At 38.2% G+C, this 21,231-nt stretch overlaps 1 protein-coding gene across 1 annotated transcript in view; it reads left to right on the forward strand.

The window, feature by feature from the left end:
• Positions 1–21,231, forward strand: part of EIF3H (eukaryotic translation initiation factor 3 subunit H) — an 86,406-nt gene that overhangs the window by 58,843 nt on the left and 6,332 nt on the right. Inside the window, exons 3-5 of the mRNA XM_063423008.1 lie at positions 10,557–10,724; positions 12,263–12,362; positions 13,697–13,846. Coding sequence (XP_063279078.1) covers positions 10,557–10,724; positions 12,263–12,362; positions 13,697–13,846 — 418 coding nt within the window. The remainder of the gene's footprint in view (positions 1–10,556; positions 10,725–12,262; positions 12,363–13,696; positions 13,847–21,231) is intronic.

Raw genomic sequence — 21,231 nt, forward strand, 5'->3', positions numbered from 1 at the left:
GGGAGCAAAGGAGGCTATTTTTCACATGCAGGAAAGGACTAACTCTATCAGAATTTGATTTAATCAGTTGTTTCTTTGTGCAGCCAACAGCTTCCAAAATAACTGTGCTGTGACTGCTGGTTGGCAGGGGAGACTTAATAGAAAAGCTGAAAATGTCTTGTGATCTAATTGCAGTAATTTAGGAGTCTTTTGGGCAAATGCTTTCACAAGGTTTGAACTGCGAGTCCTTCATCCAAAATTGAGTATTTTTCTTCAAGCTCCCTAGAAACTGTTGATCAGTGTCTTCTACTTCTGAGCTCATCTAAAATCAGTTTCCTCCATATTATTTCACAAAAATAAAACTATTCTGAAGAGAATTGCAAAGAGCTCTTGGTAGCCAATATGCTACAGTAAAATTCTAGTGTAATGTGTAGCCCTCAAAAAATGGAGTTGTTTGATACACTTAGTTCTGAGAGTTGTTTGATACACTTAGTTCTGGGAGTTGTTTGATACACTTAGTTCTGGCTCTCATTAAGCATCATCTTTGTATGGATCCATGGCCTCCACATATGCAATGCAAACCTTTCACTTCACCGAGAGAAATCTTCAGGTGGGAGGGGTTGCTTACCCTTTTGTAAGCCTGTATGTTAAGAATCTTCTGTGTTAGGGTTTGTATAATAAAAGCTGACTTTTCCTTCTCTTTTGAAAAACTGCCTAATGATAATAAGTGGTGTTGAATATGTGTGTCTGCTGTGTAGTGGCAATCATTAGCTCAACAACTAAACCAGAAGGGAACCTGTCACACTAATCTGCCTGCAAGCTAAAGGGCAAAGATTTCTGTTGTGGCAGGGATTGCAAGCAACAGGACTTGACTCATTTTGTTTGAAAGTCAGTGCTTGGCAAATCAAATGTCTGACCCTGGATCTTGTAGTGAAGAGATACTTTTTCATCTATCTGCTGGGTAGGGCTTGGCTTAAATTCTGACTTACTCGTACCTCATGTGAATTAAAGTTTTGTTGCTCATGGCTTGAAGACCTGGCTGACAGCCTTGAGGAGCCCTTGTAGATGGTCCTATAGCAGAGATCCAAGTGAAGCTGCCCTTGGTTAGAGCTTTCAGCTTAGTCATTGCTCTCTAAGCTGGTCCGATGGGATGTCTCAGTCTGTCTTTGTGTTTTGGACTGCTCAATGGGATGTGTTACTCGGAGATGCAAGTGGGATTCTAAGAGTATTGTAATAGGTGTGCTGAAACGTACTTGTGACATTGTGTTCATCTTGGTATTAGACAAAGCTCATAATTGTTGTGCTAAATGAGGGCTGATAATTAAGTGCTATTCTCACTGAAAAGAAGGAAGTTAATGTGGCATTTCGTTTACTTAGCAAGTAACAGCACCTGTGCTAGAGAAAGCTGGTAGACTTTGTAAAACTAGTGTGAATTTTGGGGGTTGTGTGGGGTCCTTCTGCCTTCCTGAAAGGAGCAGTAGATGCTGACTGCTTCTGGCTTTCCTGGTGCCTGGGGAGGTCTTTCCTGCACAGTACACAGTAGGCCCCCAGTGGAAGAAGCAGTAGGGGCAATGCTAAAAATACACTCATCTTTTTATTTTTTAATAACATACTTGTGTAATTGTGATTCAAAGGATGAGTTTATTGGGGTGGCTACCATGTTCTTCTGTTTTGCCCAAAATTAGAGCTTCACTGATTCTCTCTGCTAAATGTTTATTAGTGTTACCCCTACATGATGAGCTGATGGAGGTCACAGAAAAATAGCTGGTGTAACTTTCAACTGAAGAAATAGGCATTAGCAATTAATTGCTATAAAGAAAATTCAGGAAAATTGCTGTATGGGAGCTGTGTGTGCTTCAGTGTTCTGACTGTGTTTTGTGAGCTTGAAACTTAAGAACAGTGTGAGAAATTCTTGAAAACAGACTTGTGGATATTTAATACCAAGCCATCAGAAAACCACTTGCTTTGCTGTATCTGGTAACACAAGATGGGTGTTTTGACTTTAAATAAGCTGTGGAAGATGTCCCTCCACTTCCTACTGCCCTTTGAATTTCAGCAGTGCAAACAGTGATTGCTAGAAAATAACCAAGCTTTGAAGCCTTACAAAGAAGAAAAATGTTTTTCTCTGTTTCCGGGTGAGATGAGGAATTTGAAAGCCCCCAAGCCCCTTATGTAAAGTCATCATTTTTCTTCACTTACTGAAAAGTTATTAACAAAATGAGACTTTCATGTGATGCATGCTGTATGAAAGTACTGATTTCCAAAATGCAGGGATTTTTGAGTTGTTTCCATTTCAATCTGTTCCTGTTCTGTTTTCAAATTGTTGAATATGAAAATCTGTGTTATATTAAAAAAGTAAATGTGACTGTGTAATTCATTAATCTTTAAACATTTCCAAATTTTTCCAGGTAATTGAATAACCTCTCTGAGTATTTATGTAATATAAAATTTCATAAAAAATACATTAATCTGATTGACATTTATGAAGGAAAGGAGTTAGTTTCACCAGACATTTTTGTGTTATTGTGTGCTTAATTGCTCTGTAACTTTGACCATTAAGGTAGATATGTTGTAAAGAATATGTTGTTATTTTGTGAAGAACGAGCTTTTACCTGTTAATGTAGCCTCACTAGAGTAAACAAGCAAAAGTCAATGGCTGTTAAACAAAGTTAAGGATATCTTGGGAAACTTTTAAAAGCCTTTTTTTCTAGGGATGTACCTTGTTGGGTATGAGGTTACTGTAACACAGAGTTGTTTTTTGACCATGCTGATTACTTTTCATGCCTTTAATCCTACTTTGCATGTTAGCAGCTAGAATGATACTGGAGAAAATTTCTTTAAGTAAAGGCTTCAAGGTGCTGAAGTTCATGGGAATACACTCGTAATAGAAAACAGTTGATGCTTTCATTAGGCATGTGATGTTTATTAGGAAATGAGATATCATCTTCCTGCTTTCTTACAAAGAAAGCAAGCTTTAGGCTGCACAGATGGCATTTTTAGTAGTACAATTTACTGCTGTCATGACAATGTAGGCTGACTGAAACTTTCTCTCTTGATAAAGATTTCGATCTCATATCAAATTTGTCTTCAGTCAGTGTAGAAATAATGTAGTAAGCCAAATGGATGCTTAGACAAGAATAATATTTACCTGCCATAGAGGAGGAGATGAAGGATTAATTGGCGAATGTTTGTAAGATACTGTGAAGATGAATCTTTCTAGATAAATGTGAAAAAAAATGCTCCAAAGATATGGCACAAAGCCCTCAAATATGTTGCTTTTTCTTTTGACCATTTCTTCTTGATAATCATAGCCAACAAAATAGTTGAATTATATTGCTTGATTTTAACTTTATGTCAAGATGCTAGTTTAAAGTGGATTTCTGAATTTAAAATGCTCTTTGAAAACTCAGTGTTTTAGTATTTCTGAAAGATAGTATTATAGTGCTTTTATGCTTTGGAATAATGTTGCATACATTAGAAGACAATTTTGCAAGTTACCTTGACAGTCCTACACATTTTATTTAGAGTCATCTTGAAGCTTGAATGTATTTATTGTAAAACAGGATAAGTTTTCATTATCCTTGGCCGTGTAGAGAATTGTGTGGTCAGTGAGATTTAGCTTGTCCAAAGGCTTATTTGAATGTCTCCTCGCGTGTTGATAAAATGCTATAAAAGGTTGATGGCTTTGATTGCTTCCCAGTTCAGTGGTTGTGTGCTTAGACCAGAGCCCCAAACTTGCTGTCAGAAAACCCTGGGCGAGTGCCAGCACATGTGCAGGAAGTGGTGTGCTTCCATTTGCTACTTTCCCGTTGTCCTGTCACGCACATCCCTGTGCTCTCCATTCCCTTGTTTTACTCCTTTGCTCTCCAAACTTTTCATCCTTCATTCTCACCAGTGACTGAGCTGACCTTTCCTACCTTGCCCCGCTTTGTCAGGAGCTTTGTTCTTGTGCTGGCCCGTGCCTTGGAGCCATCTCTGTGTAGCAAGGTAGTCGTGGACAGTCACTGCTGGCTGTGCTGGGGTGTCCCGGGTCCCAGGACAGTTGTCCCTGTCCCTAAAACCAGGGCTGTGGTCATCAGCTGTGGTGGGGACTGTGCTCTGGAACTGCGGTTAAACTGGTAATGAGTAACAGTCTGGTGATACATGATTAAACTTGGGTAAGTATCTCCTGACAGAAGCACTCCAAATGTTGGGTTTTTATTTTTATTATGTGCTGTTACTTTTCACTGTTCACCTACTGATTGTGATATCTCCTCTGGGTGTCCTGTACTTTTTTCTGTTGAACACAATTTATATCACACAGCGCTGTCATAAAACTTACATTGAGTTGTGATCAAGGTTAAAAATGAATGAGTTTGCTGAGTGTACATAATGAATTGTTACTTAGGAGTTTTTCCTCTTCTGTTTCTCTCTTTCTTTCTCATAAAATGAAGGACCTTTTTGTTTTAGAAAAACATGAAGGCACTAGCAAAGCCTCAGTTGCTGTACTAAGCATTCACTTGGAAGGGGTTGGACTTGCTCTTACTAGAGCAGAAGTGTTGGTGGCATAGATGGAGGGGTTTCCTAAAGATTTGTAGTCAAATTATCTCATAGCCCATACAGAAAATGCAGATTGTGAATGTGCAGTTTTTCCCCTGCAGTGGCTAACTCATTAGAACACAAAATTCCTTAAAAATATTTGGCCAGATATGTTCTGCCCCTTTTTTTTCAATCCTTCAGTTTAGTAATTAAAATGGGTTTGAATTAAGTCTATTGACTTGCTTTTGGTTTTTTGCTCTTATGACTATGACTCTTGGACTTTTGCCTATTTTCACGTGATTTTTTTTTTCCCATCCAGCTACCTACAGACCCTGGTCTGCTTAGTTTAGAGGAGGTCAGGTGCTTTCAGCCTGTTATAGAAAAAGTGCATAAAATAGAGCACTGTTTTGTAACCCTGACTTGATATTTCAGAGGAGGAAATTAATATTATTGAGGAAGGCAATATTTACTTTTAATATTTTTTTTTCTCCCTGAATAGGAGAATTGTTGAGTTACTGAGCTTGTGCATTTGTCTTGGGAGAAGTGTGTATGTGTGAGATGGGTGGATATAGATAAAAATCTGTATATATTTGTATGCATATGTGGTGCACGCTTTAGACAGAGAAGTATATTTCAGCTGTATCTAAAGGCTTTTTCAAATGAAACATTGCCTTTGCTGGAATTAATTCTGAATTCTTGTTTCTCTTTGCTCATTCTTTTTAGTTGTATTTTTTAACTATAACAAGTTAGTTGTGGGATTCCTTTTATTTGTATCTTCACAATTGGAATTGTTATCAATAGATGCAGTTGTTGTGATTCATAGTTTTTTTAGACAATTAAATGAGATTTGTGTGTGTGGAGGGAACCAAATTAATTTGTCTCCATAATTCTCTGTGCTAAATTAAATTAAATAAATCAGTATTCCTTCTTTTCAAATACATGTGCTGGTTCCTTGAACTAGCATCTGCTAACTTGGTTTAGTCATTGAAGATACTGTCTGAAGCATACATGTGGTTTGGCAAAGTTAATGTGTATAGAAAAACCCAAATTTTTTGTGCTGCAAAGGGTATAGCACTTGTTCAGTACGCATGCTACCACATGGTAGCACTTCAAAACAGATAAATTATTGTGTTAAAAATACTAGCCACATTAATAGCAATGCTATAAAATGAATATTTTGGCTGTTTTTCACTGTATTTTGACCAGATTAGCCAAAATTTGCCATGTTCATGTTACCAGTTAAGTTCAGAGAAGTGTTAGCACAGCAACTGGGTGCTGTCTCTTCTGATGGACTTTTGTATCCCTTAGACAGTATGCCTAGTCTTGAGTGAATTTTAGGTAGTTTTAGTTCATCTGTCTTCTGGGTGCTCACCATTCTTCAAGGAAACCACATTCATCCTCAGATTTATTCTCCTTGGGCGTCTTTGTGAGGAGGCTGTAGAAGGTGAGGGAGCAGTAAAGGTCTGCTTTGTTCTTGGCCAGTGACCTGCCCTCCTGAAAGCACACGCAGCTTCTGCTTTTGAGTTAAAGGGCAGATCTGGGAAACGTGAGTTCAGGCCAGCATTAGTTGTGGAGGGCAGACCAAAGGCTACACAGATGTTGGTGGTTTGTAGCTTAGAGTTGGTTGTTACCTCTTTTACACAGAGTTTGCTGCAGCAAGCTGGGTGAGGAGCAGCATGAAACAAGTCAGTCTGTGGCACCTAACACTGGTACAAAGTCCTTCCACTTCAGTGGGGTGTAGCTTTTTAGGAGGCATGTGGATTGCTGCTCTTAAAATCAAATTTCTTAAGGTATATCAACTTAATTATTTTTTGGAAATTAGGGCCTTGAGCAAGTGAGGTGTCAAAATACATTGCCTCCAGGCCACCATTGATCAGGGTTTGACATGTCACAATATTTACTGATAGTCTGAATGTGGCCAGGCTGAAATGCATCTCCTCTGATGGTAATGGTAACTATATAAGGACTGAATTTCAGCAGCATGCATGTGCGTATGTGATCCCGTGAGAGGTGACTCCTAATGAATTTTTATTGGTAAAGAAACAATTCAGTAATAAGTAGACTTGCATCATTTGCCAGTTGTTTTTGAACTCCAGGGTTTTAGATTTGTTTACGTTTTAGAATAATGATGGACCTTTTTTCAGTGCTTCAGCTTATTTGACCTACTCTGAAACTAGGTTTTCAAATAGTGAAATTATTGACCAGATACTTTAAAGTATAGAAAATGTCCCAGGCTGAATTGTCCCAGTGTTGAACGGACTGTTACATCAGGGTTCAATTCTTGGTCTTGTATGTGATATATTTTGTTTGTGTTTTTGGTTGTTGTTGTTGGTAAGGTAGGATATATATCTCCTATATGTTAAAGCCCAAATAAAGTTTCTAATATTGGCAGTACTTTCTAGAAAAGAAAAATGTCTTTATGTTGTTCTAATAATTTTAAAAAAAACTTTACAGTATTTATTAAAACAAACTGCTGTAATAGGGTTTACTGTCAAGATTTTTCACTCAAGGCATTTTGGTAATACAAATTCACACAGGTCAGTCATTTTCAAACAGAACACCCATATTGTATAGTTTTGCACTTTGCTTTAAATAAATTACAGTAATGCTTTCTAGCTTCCTTTATTCCTGCCCTTCATTTGTTTGCAAACTAAAAAAAAAAAATTTAAAAAAAAAATTAAAAAAAAATCACCGTTTCAGCAGAAGGGGGGGATCTTTTTTAATAAGAGCAAAAGAGAGAATTTTTGTTAAAAAAATCTACCTCAGAAAGGTGCTCAGGAGAGGGGCGATGGCTCAGGATATAGAGGTTGCACGTTCTTGGTGCAAGCAACTCTGCTGGGAAGTGCAGGTGTGGCTGTTGGCTTTCCTCATCATAAGGACACCCCTGAACAAATAGTTTGTTTTAAAATGTAGGTACTCTGTGTAAATGTGAGGGAGAAGAAGGCAGCATCCTGGTCTGGCTGTTCCTCTGCCCTTCTATTTGCTCACCTCAGTTCTGGACACTCTTACACTAAGTGGCTCTTGCAGTGTCAGCTTCTCAGGGTGGCTTGGGAGAGACTGTGACACGGAACAGTGAATTTGTTAGAAAAAGCCTGTCCCAAATGCTAGCAGGTTGAGTAGTAAATAGAAAGAGAGAGTGAGCTCTTGCCCAGTCTGTTCTAAGCTTCTAGGTAAAAAGATGATATTCTGTAGAGTGGGCAAATGATGTAAAGAAACAATGGTAATGATATCAACAAAAGCAACTTGGGGGCTGTTATCCATTTGTGCAAGTTGGCAGCTTGTTGGAGCTATCTAGATACTAATACATGTTATAAAATATATATGTTTGGTTAAAAGAGTTTCCATTTCTCCCTGGTGGGGACTGCATCATGTTTTAATTTCTGCAGTTGTTTTCCCAAGGCAAAGATGTTAGCTATTGATGCTTTATTGGTTCTTTGACATTTTTTCCACTATTGCCTTCATTATCATCTAACTGCTAACAGTCATGAGAGGAGGAATTTCTGACATGAAATCTGGATGCTTTTCAGTGAGTCATTTTTCTTCTGGACAGTATCTCTTCCATCATGTTACATCTCTTACATGTTGCTGGGTGTACTGTGTCTAAGAAAAGAACTTGTCCTGGAACTTGGTTACCAGTTAGCTCTCAGAAGAGCACTTTTGAGAGCATGATATGCCTTTATTCAAGTTTGTAAAAGATCTGGATGTTTTCCTGCTCTTGAATATTACACTTCTCAAGGTGGGAATTATCTAGATGTATCAGCCACAGGATTTCATAGGAATCTATGTCTGAGTATCATTTCCCCATCATTCCATGACCACCTCTACTTAGAGAGTGCCCACCATTACAAGAGAATTGCCACTGCAAGGAGCAGTCTAGCTTAGCTATCTGAAAACCCACATTTCATTTAATTTCATTTAATTATCACAAAATCCGTTTTCTGTTTCAGCTGCTTTTGAAAATCCTTTCTAGTTTTTCCTCTTAATGACTTCATTTGGCTACAAAGGATCTAACTATAATTTCATTTTTTAGCATGTTGTAGCAAGTCGTGAGAAACAAGTCTTTCTTACCTTCCACACAGATATGCCTGTGAAAAGTTTATTTTAACCAAAAGAGTTTATTCTAGCTACATTTTATAACTGAATCATATTCTTTTTCAGTTCAAAATCCTGGTTACCACAGGAGTCTTTTAGGGTTTTTTTGGAGGAGGTCTGTGTTCTTGTTTTAATTATAAAATTTAGAAACTTACCATCTTCACCTCCAAAAAATCCACAAAAACTTTAAAAGTTTAAGGACTGAGACTCTTTGACAAACTAGATCTTTGCTTTTGAGCCAAGCACTGGGCTGCAAAAGGATTGGCCTCTGGGTAAGGAGCTTCACCCTGGCCTCTGTTTCTGGAAGTGGTACAATGAGCTTGCTCAGGTCTGGCAAGGAGGAAGGTTTTCATTCTGACTTGGAAATAACTTTGATCAATTGTGTGACTGCCCTGAAGAGTGCAGAGGCATCTCCAGATTTGCCTTTGTTTAGAGACAGGCACATCGAGCAGGCCCCTCCTGTCCTGGCTGTGTTAGGGCATTTCAGAACAAAGCCTGGGTTGCTTTGCTGTATTAGTTTTGGAATGCTGTATTATGGTCCCCTGGCTGAAACACAAATTTCAAGTAATTTCTGTTAAGATACTGTGGTATAGAATGCAATCACGAGCATATACTGATAGAGGAAGTCTGTAAGGGTTTCTATAAGTGTATGTAGGTCACTTCAAAAATACAGTCAGTCAGATATGGCAATTTAATGAGAAGGGCCAGAAGACTGCAGAATGTTGCCTGTGCTGCAAGGGTGAGTGATAAGTTGGAAAAATATTTGTCCTGAGGAATGATTCCTCATATCTTTAAATAATATATGTGGATTCTTTCCCCCATTTGAAAGGATATGAAGTGAGGTCTGAAAATGTAGCACATTCTGCGGCTAATTAATTTGTGTTTCTTTCTTTATAATGAATTTCATATTTACATCTGTACAAGGAGAAGCCTTGAAAAAAATTAACAAAAATGAGTGCATGGGGTGTGTGTGTGTGTTAACTTTTGCAGCTGCAGACAAAACTTAAGGATTGTGTAGTGTTGTTGCATTTGATTTCCTATGAGTTGGCTCCAAATACTGGTTCATCTGATAATCACACAGATTTCTCTTTCCTTAAATTTAACCAGCAGGCAGTGTCTAACTGTTTAAAGAGTCTGATAACTGGTCAAGTGTGTTGTTCTGTTTGATGGGATCATGTTAAATATTCCTGAATAGAACTCTGTTCCATGAAGGTGATCTGTTTGAGTGAAGCATTTAATAGAAATAGAATTGTTACATTGGTACAATGAAACATTACAGCTGTTGATGTAAAAAGCTTTACAAAAAATATGTTCCCTACTGTTTAAAGTAACTTGCAGTATTTAGATATGTGTGTATTATAAACAATAATATGTACCTGCATGCATCCTTTGCATTTGTATACACCTAAAAAGAAGAAACAGTGTTGAAAATTGGAAATAAAATGCAATCAAAACAATGTAACAGCTATAGCTGGTTCCCCAAGCTCTGATACTGAAAATGTAGTTTTATTTCATGAAAAAGATACAGTTTATAATCTATTTCATATATTCATTAAATAATTCTCGTTTTGATTCAAAAAGTTACCTAATGCCAGACAGTATTGCAACGTAAATCACAATAAGTCTTTGTTACTAAACGGTAAGATGTTACTGCTTAATGAAACCCAGTATCAGATTTTTTTTTTTATGAATGAGGAAGGTAATGCAGAGTGTAAATGAGGTGTAACAGTTTGCTGATGACTTTAGCAATTAACTGCAGCTGAAAAAGGTCTGCGTACTCAGGTCTTACTCTCATTCTCTGACGAAACTCTGGGTTTTGATGAAGATAGTCCAGTGAGTAAACAAATTTCTAGGCAGTTGCAAAAATGAAAATAAAATACAATTTACTCATTTAGTATCAAGCTTTCTCTTTAAATAGTACTGACTGTGTGAGTTTACTTTTTGAACATACTTTTTATTTAATCCAGTTCAATACCAGATGGAAATGATGCGGAGCCTGCGCCACGTAAACATTGATCATCTTCATGTTGGCTGGTACCAGTCCACGTACTATGGCTCTTTTGTCACCCGTGCCCTCCTGGACTCCCAGTTCAGTTACCAGCATGCAATTGAGGAGTCTGTAGTTCTCATTTACGGTTAGTATGAGGTTTCCTTTATTACTCTTTTCCCCTCTTAATATTATTACTACTATTTTTGTATTCTGTCTTTTGCCTGTAAGAGTAGCCTGGCAGGCCTTTTCGAGTAAATACCAACCCTGTGTCTACGGCAGCCTCAGCAGCAGCTAAGTCTAGACAGGGTTTCCTTCTTTCTGTTTATTTTTCTTGCTATCAGAGCCCTGATGTGTACGTTTTGGAATGCTGGAGTAGCTGCTTCATTTTTATTCCTTCATCTCCCCTCCCTCGTGGAAGGGGCTGGTGGAACCCGACCAGATGTCTAACAAACCCCGCTTGCTAGCGTGTCTGGCTCTGTACGTGACTGACCAATCATCACACGAATTGCCAAGTTTTTTTAATACCTCTGACAGAAGCATACAAAACCTGGACTGTTTCTTAGCACAAAGATTTTTTTCTTTTCTGCCTATTTAATGGTGTTTCCTCAAGCTCTCCAGACCAGATGTTCTGTGCTGTATCAGAACCGTAGGCAATTTAACAGCTTTATAGCCTCCCCCTCCCCAAACACTCACAGTTTGCCATATCTGGCAGACTTGCATATAGTTTCCAGCTGAGAAGTAAATGTAACGTCCTGAGTATCTGTCAGAAAAAATACTAATGAATACGATCAATCTTATGAGCTGCCCCAAAATTGTTTCAGTATGTTAACAATTGGATTACAGTAAAGAACAAGTTGTTAAAGTATACTTATATTGGCTGGAAACATTGCATCATCAGACCTTGATGAATTTTCCACTTGTTTCAGTCTATTTTGGTTTTCATTTTATCACCGATTGCTAAAAGTTTTACTGTGTTAAGTTTCAGACAACATGAATGTTAACACAGCTTTTATTCTTGTGTTGGCATGCTTCAGCTGTTATCATGCTGCAAGTGTTAAGCTTCTTTGTCCAAGGAATGTAACAGTTTGTTTAGAAAATTTCCCCCTAAATTCAGCAGAGTATGTCAAGGCAAAACGAATCTTTGTATATACCAGTTACATTGTTATGCACAAAACAGCATGGCAGCTTCATCTGAATTAGCTTGTTGCTACTCTAAAACTACTCTTTTTTTCATATCAAATGCTATTTAATGAAGATTTTAATTACTGCAGAATGACTGGAAGGAAGAATCTTTATTTAAATGAGGTCACTCTTACATAAGTTCTGTGAATAATTCATACAAAAAAAAGGAAATGTGAATTGGACTTTTAATGGGGAAATAATATGAGAAGAATGGATCAAGATTCCCCTTAAGTTCTCCAAGTTAAGTTTACTAATTGGCATTGCTGTATATTGTTGATTGTATTTTACATAGTAGTGCAATAGGACTGGCTCTGTCCTATTGCACTACTGCAATACTACTACTCTGTCCTAGAGTGTCTTTTCTGCATTTGTTGTCTTAATTTTTTTTTTTCACTAGGACTACTTAGTAATTTTCCTCCTATATGTGTCATTTGGATATTTAAAAAGAAAAAGGCAGTCTGGGATTGGTAATAATAGGCTTCCTTCCATTTTTAATAATAGATCCCATTAAGACTGCCCAAGGGTCCTTGTCACTGAAGGCATATAGGCTGACTCCCAAACTGATGGAAGTTTGCAAAGAAAAAGACTTCTCTCCAGAAGCGTAAGTAACTTCAAAGAATGCTTTCTCATAGGGTTTGCTGAGGTGCAGAATGGTACCTAGGATTACGGAACGTGGTATTTTAAAATCTCATGTAACTGTGTGTGCTGAGGAGAACACTGTGTGGGCAGTGAGAGCTGTGCAGTGGCACAGTGGGCTGGGAAGGTGTGAAAGGCTGTCTGGGCATTTCCACAAGTTGGGGATTCTGAACTGTGTTTGGGACTAGTCAGTGGGCATGCTGGAAGGACCATGGGAAATATAGCTGCACATGGGAACAGAGCCAAAAACAGAAAAGAAAATAAATGGGGGAAGGGAAATAGCTGATCTGTCTTTAAGCTCTTTTTTTCCACCCGGAATTAAAATAGAACAGGTATTCTGGAATTTATTCCAGACTAATTCCCCCAAGTGGACACCATCTTCTGGAATAAAGTAGGATAATTACTCTGGTTCTAAAGATTAACTCCTTGTTACAGATGGAGGCCTTAGCATCCTTTGCCTCCAACTACTTGGTGTTCAGTAGCAAAAGCACAAACACTTGTTAAAATCCCCTCATTGAAGAGAAATGTATTCATTTCATTGCTTGATGTCTAAAACTTTAATGATGAATAAACAAATCTGTGATCAGTCAAAAAACAAGGGGTTGGAGACAAAAAGCAAAAGTTGTTGTTCCAAAATCCTGTATGAATATGAAGAAGTTAAGGCTCTATTTCCTTAGAAACTTGTAAATCATGAAGCTTTTATATCCAGATTTTATGAAAGGTATTACTGTCTAATTTATTTACTTTATTATAAAGCAATAGCAATAGTTTTTTAAGTGTATATTGTAAAAAAAATACACACTGAAAATTTATGTTTTAATATTCACCACAGAATTTAATTATTCCAAAACATACAATATTTTGTGAATCTAATTCTTTTGTCAGTAAAAATTTTAATTATTCAGCTATTGGGAAAATTTGTTTTCATTGTAGTAGTTACAGTATTTTAAGGTATTTTAGCATTATGTGGTAACTAACTGTTCAGTTCTATGTAAGAAACACTGATGGCAGGAAAATCAGTAAAATATTTTGGAAGGGGCAGAGTTAATCCTGTCAGTACAGTCTCTTGCTGGAGGCTTTTTCACGTAGGTAATCTATTAACAAGCAAGGCAGCTGCTTGTCTTCTGAGAGTTTTTCCTAGAGCAGCTTTTCCTAGTCTTTGTAAACATGAGGTTTAATTGTGGAACTAATAAAATCAAGAATTTTTATAAAATTGTTGTTTGTTGGAGCAACAATTCAACAAAGATAATAAGAGAGTTACTGTTTATATTAGTAAATATTCCATAACTTTTTTCACAGCTTGAAAAAAGCAAATATTGCATATGAAAACATGTTTGAAGAAGTGCCTATTGTAATTAAGAATTCATACCTGATCAATGTGATGTTGTGGGAACTGGAAAAGAAATCTGCAGTAGCCGATAGACATGAGTTGCTCAGTCTGGCTAGCAGGTAAGTACTTGTTACAATAATGGATGTACTTTTATTCGCTTTCCCAAACCACAGTTTAACACCTTGGGTGAAATCCCAGTCTCATTACAGTCCATTGGAAGCTTTGCCTTGACTTTTAATGGGGTTAACACTTTACCCTTCGTGTTCTTTTGCTGAAGGAAAAACTGCATGGTAAAACTGTAGCGTTAGATTCAAGGACTAAATTGGATCTGTAATCCTCGTATGCTTGCAGTGCTTGAAATGTATAAATTTTTCAGAAGAGTGTGTTTCTTCAGGAAAATATGGGCACTCTGAAATTCAGGCAAATAGATCTATTAAAAATTGGTTTTGTTAAACATTCCTTAAATAATTACATAAATTATTTTAATAAAAAAGAAATTGCATTTCTTTTACTTTGGTAGCATGATGAATTTGAAAATAAAATAATAAAGGCTCTGAAAAACTGGCAGAAATGCCACTGTCATGACAGCCAGCATTCATGATGTCAGAAATTGTTTTAAGAGTTTCTAAAATGATCTTCTCATAACTTTGTCTGAGAATAACTTTTTATCCTTGTAGCCTTGAAAATAGACTTTTGATAACAAAGTAGGCATGACTTCCAGCAGTATGATGAAAAATTTGGTGGTATTTAAATCTTAAGCAACACAATACAGTTGGATTATTATTGGTCTGACCAAAATAAAAAGATACACAAAATAATGCAGTGTCTTGTTGCATGTAGAAGCAACAAGGGTTGTATTCATTAAGAGGCTTTTGGAGTAAAACACTTTACTTTGTCATCAAGGTATTGTCTGCCAAGATTCTGGTACTAGTGGCCTTTTTTCTTTTTTTCTCCTGCTCTCTCTCCCTCCCCCATCATGTAAGGCTTAAGTTAATGGATCTGTATTTCTAGTGGTTCCTATGTTGCCTAAGTTAGCAGAAATTTTCCACTTTCTCTGTCTGAGCTTGTGTGGATCTTCTGAGGGATCTGATAGCTTTTAGAAAAAGTGATCAAGAGAGAACTGGTATAGGGTTGAACTCTGCTGAGGTATTTACAAATGCCACAAATAATACTTAGTCAATAATTCTGTCCAGTAAAGTTGTTACTTTGCACATTGGAATTAATGAAGAATTCTTGCCGAGATACTCAGTCTGCTTGACTCTGCAAGTGTTCTGTAAGTAATTTTCTTTCCATGGTCAAAGATCACATAGCTTTTCCTATTTGTGGGAAGGGTGAGCACTGGATGTAGGAGATTGCAATGATTTGATTCCTTGTGAGTTCTATCACTTCATGGTGAAAAGGAGGACCATGCTGATGGTGCAGAAGGTTTCCAGATGACCTGACAGCATTACCCTCAGTTGTTCCTTTGGGTTTCCTTCTGTATTAAGGGCTGGGACTACCTGGCACCCTGAATCTAGTAGGGGATGCTGCTAGTGACACAGTGCACTTCTGAAAATGGAAAGTAATTTGAACAGATCAGAAATCACAGCTTTACATCTTATGAAGTAACTGTGCTGTGCCACTCTCCTGACTCAAGATAAAAGATAAGAACTGTACAAATTACTTTCCCTTCTGGTGTTAAATGTCTGCTGCAAGACAGACTTTTGTGTTCGTATCAGTAAAGGGAATGAGAGGTGAACAAGAGAAGTACCAGCCCAAAACTAAAACCAGACTTCCTGGCAGATTTTTCAAGCTCACCTGGTCTCTTTGAGGAACTTATGGTGCTTAGTTTGGTTTGAAGGACAGTAAGTTTTGGAAATTTCTTCAGTGGGTTGTTTGGAGGTTTTTGTATATGTCCTTTTTTTAAGTATTTGATAGTTGGTTTTAGTTACCAGGCAGGTTACATTCAATGATATTTTATATTGATATAACTGGCAAAGCAAGTGGCAAATCAAAACATTTTAATGCTTGTTTATTCAAGGTTCTTGTACTGCCTGCTGAAATACTCAGCTACTTTTTACTTGAATTTAAGCTACGAAGGTCACTCTGTCAAAGCATATAGTACCTGAAGTAGGGAATTCAAATTTCCACTATTCTGGAGTTTTATTTTCAGGTTTGTTTTGGTTTTTTGCTTGTTTGGTTTTTTGATTGTTTCTTTTTTGTTTTAGGGTTTTGGGGGTTTTTTGCTTTGTTTTTGTTTGGGTTTTTGTTGTTGTTTTATTTCTTCAGAGTCTCTGATTTGTTGGGCTTTTGAGGGGCTTTTTTGGCTCCTTGGGAGCATCCCTGAACCTTTATACTCTCTGAAGCAATGATTTTGGTGATAAAATTATTTACCCATAGTTCCTCTCTTCTGGAGGGTTTGCTTCATCAAGATTTTCGCTTGTTCAGCCACCCACCTTGTCTGAGTTTAAAGCTCTACCTATTTGAGGTACTTTCCTTGCACCTCAGTATCTTTCTTAATTCGAAGTATATTTGTGATAATTGTATATAGTAATTTACTTTTTTGGACATGAAGTTGTGTTTCTCTTGTGAAATGTGAATTGACTCAAGTACTCTAGGCAAGGAAGTTGAAGGCAGACTAGCACAAGGCTAGCAAGTAATAGCAAGTAAAGGCCTTTTACTCAAACAGTTATCCTGCTACCCTTAAGGACCAAAATGTCTTGAAGACCTTGGAGTACTGCCAGTCTTTTGATAGAGACTCAAGAATTAAAATCCTGTCAGATAATGTTCCAGATCTTCAGAGAAATAATTACTACCAACTTTCTCATTCTCATCCATCTCTTCCTTATTCTATTGATGATCTAGTTTAAATTAAAAAAAGCTTTTTTGTGGTCTAGCTTCATAATAGAGTTGTTCTATAATATCTCAATTTGTCTCAAGCAATTTTTCTAATAGTGTGCGTCAGTAGAAGCAAACATGTGCTGAACATTTACTGCACTAACATCTACTTGGCAGATATTTTTCAAACATCAGATGCAGTATTTTTGCAGGAGTAACATAAGAAGAGCTGCTTTGGCTTTTAAAAACAATATTAACCTTTATACATTGCCCTGCTTATTCAAAAATCTCAATGTGCTTAACGGATTATTAAGATAATTATGAAAATCTCTAATTTGCAGATGGGGGAACCTGACACAGAGAGAGTAAATGCGTTGCCCAAAGGCACACATCAAAGTCAGAATATAAAACGGAATGGAACTCAAGACTCTTGACTTACATATCTCATTCAAACAGAATCCTCTTAAACAGCACAGGTTGAACTCGGGCTGAAATGCTGAGATGTAAACAAGTTCTGCTAAGTGGTGGGAACGTACCTTACAAGTTTTTAATCAAAAAGACGTGCTTTGCCCAGCAGTACTTCTAATCCACCCAAAGCGGTTCCCACCAGGAGGAAAAATTCTGTACAGGATGGCACCTCTCCCAAAAAGCAGTGGCTGAGAGGGGCCTCAGTGGAGCTGATGGAAAGTGGAAAAAATGAGCAGCAGATACAGCATTTTCTAATGCTTCCTCTTGCTGTTCCTTGTTCTCATCTTCCTTAGCCATGGTACAAGCAAAATAAAATTAAGTAAGTGAGGAGGTCCAATTATGGCAAGTGTAGGCAAGTTTAGGGGTCTGTCTTTTTTGCACATCTCCCTCTTCAGAATTGTTATAGCCCAGAATTTGGTGCGTGGGTGCAGCACCGTGACTCGGGCCTCAGAGGAGCAGAGACGCAGCGTCCCGGGCTGGCCTGGGAGCTGTGCCTGGAGACAGCAAAACTGCTGAGCAGGACACGGGCACTGGGAGCCACGGGAATTGCTGCTTCTCTTTGAAGCTTGGGTGTCTGACTTGAAGCTTCATTTTGGGGGTTTCAGACCTTTAGTAAGTGTGTCTGGAGTCCTTTTCTGATTAAAGATGCTGAAGTAATATGGGCTTCATGTGTAGTTCTCCATTATGAATGCTACAGAAGCAGAGCCAGTTTGAGGTTCGAGTCCCAGCTGCTTGCCTTGTTTCTCCCCACTACCCCCATTTCATCTCTACATCCCTCCCACACTCAAAGATTTTCATTTCCTCTTCTGTTTCAGAATATGGCTGTACAAATAGCTTTTGTGGAATAGTCTGATGAAAAAAGAATCCCACTCCTCCTCCCACTCCTCCCTTCCAGCCTTTCCCTCTGCCTCCCTAAAAAAAAAAAAAAAAAAGAAACCCCAACAGGGGGTGAGGGGGTATTTCACTGAAAGAGTTTGAAGCGTGCCCACACAAACAGCTGAATCCATACAGCTCAGAGTGCTGTAACCTTTGGGCAAAGAGGGAGAGGCAGGGGGGTGCTGATGCTGGAACCTCTTAAACTGCCTTTCCTGGCAACAGTGAACTGGACCTTTGCTCTCCTTAAAATGTATCTGCAAAGGGAGCCGCTGGTGGTATGAGCACTCCCTTGGGAAGAGGAAGGCTTGCATTCAGGTCTCTTTGCCAGAGCTGTATCCTAAGAGGATGCCCTTGTGCAGTGAGTGATCTGTGAGTTCAGTTAATGTATAGTTGTTGCTTTCTCCTTCTTTGGGTGCTGGACTGCGTCACTGCCAATGCAGGGCTTGCCAGCAGGAAGAACAAGACAGGAAAGACCATCAGTGTTATCTGCAGATTAGGCTACTCTGCTCACGGGTGTCTACTTCTCAGCCTCAGAATTAATTGACCCTTGCGTCTGATAATTGTTAAACAAGGAATCAGAAGTAAATCATGTCTCAGTGACCTGATCTTACATCTGCCTTTGTGGGTAAACAATTATACCCCATCACAAATAAGGCTGCTACAGCAGAAATGCAGAGCTCAAGAAACTGCTCTCCAGACTAACATTTCTAATGAGTTTTATGATGTAAAGAGGCTTTGACAGTTTCTCTTTGTCAGTTCGTATGTGTCATTTGGGGGCATTTTTGATTATGCTATCTAAGCTACACAAATAAGTCTCAAATAATGAATTTCCAGTTCTAAGGGTCACTCCTTACAGGTTCATGATTTTAGTAGCAATTATGGTGAAGGAGTGCTCTCACATTAAATTATTCTTCATTAGATATATAAGAATCCACATGGCAGGTACTTTTTCTGACTTTAATTTTCCCCCCTTCTTTTATCTACATTTCTTCACAAAAAAGAACACAGTCCCCATGTGAGAGGGGGAAACTTTGTGATGCTTAGTATGAAAGCTGATAGTTTTCTGCCACAAAGACTCACTGTACCAAAGGAGTGGTGGTCTCCTGGTGCTATCTTAAGGTGGAGCTGTCTTCTAGTTCAATTCAAGAGTGCTCTCGGATCATCACTGCTGTGTGATCTCAGACCTGATTTGTTTCAGATGAAACTAAACTGAAAAGAGGCTTTGGGAGAATAATTACTGTGCCTCAGCCACTTTCAGATCACTGGACCATGTCAGAAGTGGTGATAAGAACTCCCCCAAACACATGTAGCATGGCCATTGGTTTCTCAGCACCAGCTGTTTTGCTTTATAGATCTGTTCCTGTTGGTCTGCGTTACTTGCTAATTTAAATGTAAACTCCATTTAACTGACTCTTTTGCTGAATGTGCTGACTGAAATGCAGCCATTGAAATTGCAGTTTCTTTATTACTGATCCCCCCAGAACAACTACAAATGCAAGTGCTGAGCTTCACATTGTCTACACTTGACAGTCACAGAGCCCTGTAAGGAAGTGAGTCTAGATAAGGGTGTAAGCAGCACTTACTAGCACCACTTTTTAATATATATATATATATTTAAACTTTTTTTTTTTTTTTTTCGTTTTACTGATGCATAGGGGGCATTTAGGTACCTGTTAGTGTGATCTTTGAGATGTGTGGGGAATGCACAATGTATGGAGGTATCTAAAGCACCCTTTGGGAAAATTAAGTATATGATGAGTGTTATGGGCTGGAGCAATGTGGTCAAACTTTCTAAGTATCAGCAGAATAAAATTCAGCTGAATAAAACTTGCTTAAAGATTGTACATACACATTTTTACAAACCACTTCCTATTTGTCTTTCTGGTTTTTTTAAGAGGTGGAGTAAAAAAGGGTATCAGCCACGTGAAAACTGAGGAAAAAGCTGGTCCTGTATTTGCAGCATACTTATCACTTCATGTCTCAGTTCACATCTGTTTAAGTTATCTGTATTTTGTTGCCCTGGCAATGAGAGCAAACACTGTGTTACTGCAACTTCTGACAATAACTGTCTGTTTCTGTACTCTGTTGTACTAAGTTGGTCCCAAAGAGATTCACATAAAATCTTTCTTTGTAACCAGCTATATTTCACATGGACACTATCTGTAAAATAATTATGTATTTCTGTTGTGTGCATACCCTACAAGGCTATTGGTGTACACAGGCATTTCTGATAATATCCAGTTCTGACACTAACTCCATACAATATAAACTCTATAAAAAACTGGAAACATGCACACCCTTGGCCATGGCAATATTCCACAGTTCTAAATATCATGTGCTTGAAATGTTCAACCAAAAAAAATCCCAAGAAGTTTAAAAATAATTATTATAGTGGCGCCTTTCTTGCTGCTGTGGAGCTGAAATCCTCACCATCTGCCTCTGTAAGCAAGTGAGATTTAACACTCTGGCTTGTAAATAAATTGTGGTCTGAAGTTCCTGATGCAGACCTTTGTTCAGTGAGCAGCTCAGTGAGTGAAACAACTGTCCTTGCACTCAGAGATGAGGGTGTCTCCAGCTCTATTCTCCACAGGTATTCCTAAGTGCATGACCAGCTTCTGTCTCCAGCTGTGAGTTCTATGGATTTGGGGAATAATTTACACTTAGAGAGGGATGTGCATAGTATTACATGTGTGGTTCTCTTTTGACTTTATGCCTGTGTCTTCCAGTTAGAGTTTCTCTAGTCCATAGGCTGTAGGATGAAAGAAAAGCATTGTGAAAGAAGAGAGAATATCAGATAACATGGTAAAACAGCAGCTGAAGGATGTAATTCTGACATTGAAGTGCACCAAACTTTTAATTGGAAAGAAACTCTCATGAATATTAGTGGATTTCAGTTGAGGAGGAGAAAGATGGAGTCTAGCTTTTGAGTTGTTGGTCTTGAGCCAAGTGGACAGCAGAGCCAACAAATCAGCTTCTGATCAAAGGGATCAATAGAGAGCAGAAAGTGTCCTTCTATCACTGCTCTGCCCTGTAAACAAAATTAAGAGGATGTCTCCATGGGCACCAACCTAAAAACTTCCAAAACTTTGACTTGGTATACCTTAAGTTGAACATTCCTGCAAAATATTGAGTCCACTGCTAAAAATGGTAACAATAAAAGTTGTTTAACAGACTGCATTTGTCTGGCCAAGGCAGTAGATCGCATAACTGGAGCTGGGCGCGCCCAGCCTGCTGCTTCCATGTTGCCGATGGTATGGAATGTGGAGCTGGCTGGACACGACTCAGCACTCCCCTCCACAGCGAGGATCAAACCATGTCTGCTCAACTTCCAGGTGTGGTTTGA

Source organism: Prinia subflava, chromosome 1 (genome assembly GCF_021018805.1).
Source record: "Prinia subflava isolate CZ2003 ecotype Zambia chromosome 1, Cam_Psub_1.2, whole genome shotgun sequence".
Taxonomy (NCBI): domain Eukaryota; kingdom Metazoa; phylum Chordata; class Aves; order Passeriformes; family Cisticolidae; genus Prinia; species Prinia subflava.